This window comes from Chaetodon trifascialis, chromosome 19 (genome assembly GCF_039877785.1).
Source record: "Chaetodon trifascialis isolate fChaTrf1 chromosome 19, fChaTrf1.hap1, whole genome shotgun sequence".
Lineage (NCBI taxonomy): Eukaryota > Metazoa > Chordata > Actinopteri > Chaetodontiformes > Chaetodontidae > Chaetodon > Chaetodon trifascialis.
The window spans coordinates 19,435,946-19,442,369 of NC_092074.1; the positions used below are offsets into that span (position 1 = coordinate 19,435,946).

At 39.2% G+C, this 6,424-nt stretch overlaps 1 protein-coding gene across 2 annotated transcripts; it reads left to right on the forward strand.

Moving 5' to 3' along the window:
* The first annotated feature begins 1,070 nt into the window (after window positions 1-1,070).
* Window positions 1,071-6,311, forward strand: abracl (ABRA C-terminal like). Of its 2 annotated transcripts, none has more exons than XM_070988120.1 (3): window positions 1,071-1,127; window positions 2,176-2,241; window positions 3,132-6,311. In XM_070988120.1, exons 2-3 carry the CDS (start codon window positions 2,181-2,183, stop codon window positions 3,314-3,316), a joined length of 246 nt encoding a protein of 81 aa, XP_070844221.1. In that variant the 5' UTR covers window positions 1,071-1,127; window positions 2,176-2,180; the 3' UTR covers window positions 3,317-6,311. The 2 variants fall into 2 exon arrangements, with proteins under 2 accessions (XP_070844221.1, XP_070844222.1); XM_070988121.1 differs by having other exon boundaries at window positions 1,074-1,170.
* The last annotated feature ends 113 nt before the right edge of the window (window positions 6,312-6,424 follow it).

The following is a 6,424-nucleotide window of genomic DNA, read 5'->3' on the forward strand; positions in this document are numbered from 1 at the left end:
AGCGCGAGCTTGCTTGGCCTGCAGGGACCCGGATGAGTGATTTCAAAATAAAAGCTTCAGCGATACAGCGACCGTTATGATAGAGATGGGACACTTTACTGTAGTGAGAATGCAGCCAATAAACAGATTTTGGATTCTGAGATTATTCTCCGTCTCTTACAGCCGTGACTCAGGGCTTGGTCACTCACTGTTGGTCACACACCAGTATTTCTAAAACTTTTACTACTGTTCCTAGTAATACTTGTAGTAGCAGCAGTTATAATAATAATAATAACATTTGACACCGCTTTTTGTGTTTGTTTGTTTGTTTGTTTGTTTGTTTGTTTTTGTTTGTTTTTGTTTATAAGGGTAACGCAGGCTTGTGAGAATATTGAATGGTGCATATCATGGATTGAAATGTTCTGTGTGAAAGAAAAGTCAGAGTTAATTTTGTGGACTCCGCTCTGAAGGCCCGATAGCAAAAACTATTTTTCTTTAGCAGATGGACGTGGGCTCTTTGCCCGCTAAACACCTGTTTAACCGACTGTGAGTATGACTAGAAAAGGTAACTTGTTTGTGGAGGCAGACTACAGGCGCAAGATATCCTTCTTCCATGCCATATATGGGCCAGAGACCATGAAAGTACCACATCGTGTCACGATGGAGTCAGACGAGCTTTTATGGTGCCTTGAAGGGTTATGGGAAATTTGACAATGCAAAGCGCTTGACAGTCATCAGGACAGAGAGAAAAAACTACATTTTGCCACCTTAGTAGAAGTTCATTTATTGGATTTTTTCTGAAGCATGACCCTAGTGGATGAGATTTATTTACTCACCGAGCAATGAGGTATTGCAGAAAACTCTGGAAATGTTTGTGCTTATACTTTTCCCCCTTTTTTGTGTAATGGGTGCGAGTTTCAGCGTCTGAACACTACTTACATGACAATGTGTTATGTTTCGATGACATGAATGTAATATAACGCATGAGAAAATACATTTAAACGTGTGTGTCATATCTATCAACCCCTGTGTTCCCACCACATAAAAATATGTGAATCTGCACACCTTTAAGTCTATGCTGGATATGTGTGGAGGTTTCCGAGCAAACAGTAAACGCAGCAACACTATACACCGGTGGTGATTGAACAGTAAGTCGTCCATCGTCTAATTAGAATCCAGAAGAAATCAAACGTAAATCTGTGAATGTTATTGTTATATTTAAGTGAATCGTTTTGCCGTCACGTATTACGTCCGTGTATCAGTCTCAAACTCCTCAGTCCTCCCTCAGCAGAGCAGTTGGTTAACGCTGGAGGCTAACGTTACCGGCGAGCTCATCTCTGCTGCTCACGGGATTATTTGCTCTTGTACCCGTCGTCACGGAAAACACATCTGAATTGTGAATATTAATCCGCATTTGAGAATGACTTCACATCACTAAAACTGCGGAAGTACGGCAAACATCTGTGCTTCACGGTGGCTAGCTTGGAGTGCTAACAGCCCATTTCCGCATTGATGAGAGTCCGCTCTGTTCATGTTGTAGCTCGTCACGTTGATCTGAATGCCACACAGTCAGTTCTCCTATTAAATGTATTGTTAAAGCTGCAGTATTTGTGTATATTTGATGTATAAAAGTTGCATTTGTATTGATTTAACGGCCCTAACATTCGCTTTCCTCTAGGAGAGGGAGAATCTCAGTTCCAAACTCCGTTTAATAAACTGTCAAAATTTAAATCGCCTTGCTGATAATCAATTTTAACCACGAGAAAGAATGAAAATTACGTTTTTGTCTGAATCGTGACCCTCTTCTTAAAAAATCGGCGCACAGTTTAACAATTTCAGATCATTTTTCCATTAGTACTGCTAACATCAATGTTGCAAGGAGACCATAATGTCGGAAAGTTGAAAATTTTATTCAAATAAATTTTGCTCGGCGGATTAATCATGTACCGAATTTATCAATTTACTTTTATTTAACAGATAATACATTTAAGAAATTATTCAATGTTTCCTAGTACGAACAGATCATTAAAATGACAGAATTTTGAACGGAGTTTGGCGTGGCGGTCTCTGCCAGAGAGTGGAGTGTGTCTGGGATAACTGCTCCCATCCCATACAAAAAAAAAAAAAAGAGGGATATTTCAAGATAACAAACGTATGTGCATTACAATATTTGTCTCTTGTCGTTTTCCCTTCTAGCAACAATGAACGTCAGTCATGAAATAGATATGCTGGTGGAGGAGATTAAGCGACTCGGCAGCAAAAGTGAGTCCGTCTGTGTTGGAGGAGGATGTTTTTCATCTTGAGGCACTTTGGCAAAGCTGGACAGTTTTGAAACCTGTTCATGACTTGAATTCTAACAACCCATAAACATTCAGTCATGTGATGTTGAGCAGTAGTTCTAGCCCGTCACTCCCAATGCTGGAAACATAAATAAACTACAAGGTCACACTTTCTCAGGAGTGTTCCAGTCTACCAGTCTTCACAATAGTCCACTGTGCGGACATTTAGTCTGTCTGTCTGTCTGTCTGTCTGTCTGTCTGTGTGAGGGCTCGAATGCACCACTTCTACTGTGGTGCATTCAAGCCCTCAGAAAATTACCTTTGCACCTTTAAATTTACTCTTGAAATAACTCCCACAGTTTCTCAGACGGTTATTAGACACTGATGAGTCTTATTTCATCTTTGTTGCTATGCTACATTCATGGTCATATCAGGAATATCAGCCAGCTGTGATATCTCCATCTTGGCCACAAATTGCAGGCCAAATTATTGCAAGGCCACCAAGTGCTGAAAGGATTAGTCGATTAACAGAAACAGCAGAAATTTGGTACTCGTTTCAGAGACATTTTTCAAGGTGAAATGCTCAAACATTGTGGTTCCAGCTGCTGAAATGTCAGGATGTGCTGCTTATCTCTGTGTTATGTCATTATAAATTAGATATCTTTATGGTTCTGGACACTTTGTTGGACAAAATGAGCGATTTGAAGAAACCAACCTGGGATCTTGGAAACTGTTCTCAGTGTTTTTTTATACTAACTGGCACAAAGAGTCTGAAAACTTGCATGTATTTCTATTAGAATTTTAAGAGAATTATCCCTGCTATTTGGAAATAACCATCAGTCAGCACCACTCATTTATATTCTCTTATTTCAGATGCCGACGGTCAAACCTGCGTGACGTTTGGGATCTTGTTTAACGACGACCGCTGCGCCAACATCTTCGAGGCGTTGGTGGGCACCCTGAGGGCGGCCAAGAGGAAGAAGGTGGTCACCTTCCAGGGCGAGTTGCTTCTACAAGGCGTCCATGATAACGTTGAGATTGTCCTGCTCCAAGAGTGAGGCCAGAGCGAGGACCGGACGGGCTTCTAGCGACTGTGGGTCCTTCCAAATGCTGAGTTACTTACCAGCTTGTCACTGAGCTTCTGTTTCTAGTTCTCTTCCTTCATGTACAAGGCTCAGTATTCGAATTCAAACATAATGACCAAGCAGATTCGACCCGATTAGACATGAGTACACTCATGGACCCGGCCGTATGATTTCATTCACTGTGTCAAGCAGAATCACGAAAAGGTATTTGAGAATATTTTAGGTTGTTCAGGGGCTGAAAAACGGCCACATCCACAGTTTCAGATGACAAGGAAAAGGAAAAGTTCTGTCTTTCTCAGGCGCTGCTGTTTTATCAACCACGGGTCTGACTTGTCTTTTGATACACTTTTAAGACTATAAACGCACAAATCAGGAATGTAATCATTTGTGTAAAGCATTCATTTGGGTAGCTTTTGTTAAATTTCAGGAGAAATTACAGTATGGGATAACTATCACAGCCCAACGCCTCTCCTGATGTGTCACACAGAGCAAAATTCTGGCTCGATTTAGCAACTTTGACAAACTTCATCTTCACATTTTTAATTGGCGCACTCTGATCTCAATAGATAGTTTATAATAGATGCTTGTTTTTAAAGCTGCACAAGGCAAATTCTCCCTTTCTCAATGGGAGTTAAGACCTCAGTACCTAAAAATCATGTGATATGTTAAGTGTTTTCACAGTGAGTCTAGTGCAGCTTTAAGACAACGGGTAGTGTGTGTCCACCAACTGTGTCACCAAATGGCAGATCCATTTATTGTTTACATGAGCCATTTCTACTACCTCTCGTAGACTTTGTAAAAAGACGTTTTAAGACCAGTGCTCGTGGAAGTTTAAGAACAATTCCCTCATAGAAGCTACAAAGACAAGTGCATTTCAAGAGAGACTTTTGCACCTTTTTGTATTCATCGCAACCTGCTAGAGTAGTTTTTATCCTTTCATCCTTTTATAAGTGGTCAATAATGAATTTTCTCTGCTAAACAAACTCCAAAACTTGCCTTTCATAAGAAATAGCTGATGCGCAAAATGCGAATGTATTTCTCGTGCAATTTTTGTCAGTGTATAATTACAGGGTGATTGGTGCCAAATGCAAAAGTTGAATTTGTGATGTTTCTCAGGACCAAATCGACACAACCAAAATACTGTTTGATGATTGTCCTGTGGCTTAAATTAGATGTCTTAACTTGAGGCACAAGATGTGCATTTATAGTTTTATTAGTTTGTAATTTTTGTTTTACCACTCTGCTCTGTACTGTAGGTCAGATGATACTTGCAGATCAGGCGTGATCACGCTCATCACTGGGTAAAGGTCCTTTTTTATGATTTCATTTTGCCGAAATATCATCGACAAGCGCTCCCAACCTGTATGGAGGCCCAAAGTGCACAAAATAAAAGGAAAAAATAAACATACGAATAAATACAGACAAAATTATGTAAACAGACATTGTCAAATAATGCAATTTTTTTCCCTTTAAACTCAGATAATGTTATGAAATATAGTCTCATCTTACTTTTTTCATATAAAAAAAAACATTATAGGTGATTTTTATTTCATTCCAGCTGTTTTTATTCTAAATGTTCTTTCTCCAAAGTCTTTTTTTTTTTTGTCCAAAGTGCCATTTTTCAAAGTGACCTTTTTATTTCAAAATGTGGCCGTTCAGCACAAAATAATTTATCAAGGCAGAACCAGGCATGTGATTGGCTGTGACTCATTTAGACCAAAACAACAGCCAATCACGTAACTGTCTCTGCCCTATTTGTCCTGATTGACAGAAACTTTGTGATTTAACACGACATCACTGGGAAAAGCAGCATTATGGAATAAAATAGTTTGGGGTCCAAAAAAGACATAAAAAAATAGCTGAAATAAAATGTAAAATAACCTGTAACCTAACCTAACCTAAATGCAGAATCAATGAACATTCCATAATCATTAGCTGAGTCTTTAAAATGTATTGGATTATTTATAAATGTAATGGTTACGTTTCGCATTTTGTCGATATTTAAACATACAATTTATTTTAGACTATGTTGTTTATTTAATTTTGGCAGTTCTGGGCCTCCATAGAGGTAAGTGGTTGCAGCTATTTAGACGCAAGAAGAAAGATTTGTCTTGGACACACACCAGAGGGACCAACAATCTCAACATTTTTGCCTGAATGTAACATCTCCTGCTTAGCAGCTGTTGTGAACATCTGTATAATATCAAGCTTTTTCTACGTCTCATTACATTTTGGAACTTTAACCATCCACATCACACAGTTGGCACGCCTCATCTGCAAGTTTTATATGACCCATTGCACATTCACTGCTGTTGTATCAACCTAGCTACATCTTTTGGGTTCAGGTATTTGCTGTTTTACTTGAATTATGTGATTTTTCTTTTTCTAAAACACATAGACTGTTGACTTGCTTTGTGATTGTGCTCTAAACAGCGTTGGTCATCAAAAATTGGTTGAAATCAGGAAAACTGAGTGAGCTCAATGATATTCTAATTATGACTAAAAGTGAAATGTAGCCTTGGAAAGATCAGGCATGTGAAATGTAATCACCAGAGTATAAGAAATAGACAAAGTAGAGGTCAGGAAAGTAATGGACATAATGGTGAAAAGCAAGCGTGAGAAGGAAACATGCTGCTTGCATCACTGTCAGTTTGGATTATCCTGCTGTTGTTGCACCGGAGTGAGTTCAGATGGCCTCCTGAGCTCGAATGCAAACTACAAGTCAACATTTAGCAAGAGGAGACAATTAGGATCAGAGCGGTGCCAATACCTCGAGCCATTTCTGTGAACTAGTGGGATGCCTGCATGATGTGTTCAAGTGCGTCATTGTTGTCTTTTGCATTGGCAATAACATTCCTAAATGAACAGAGGTTCCTGTTTGTGTGGGATACACTCCAAGGAATAAAATCTTTACACTTGAAGCCTTGAACCTGCTTTGCTGTGTGTTTTGTCTGATCATGAAGCACACTTTGTACTTGATTAGATTTGCTGTGTTTATTTTTGAAAATATATACCACTGAGACCAAACACCTGCCGTTATTGCCTGATTGGAATGTGTTGATTTGTAAGGGACAATCTTGG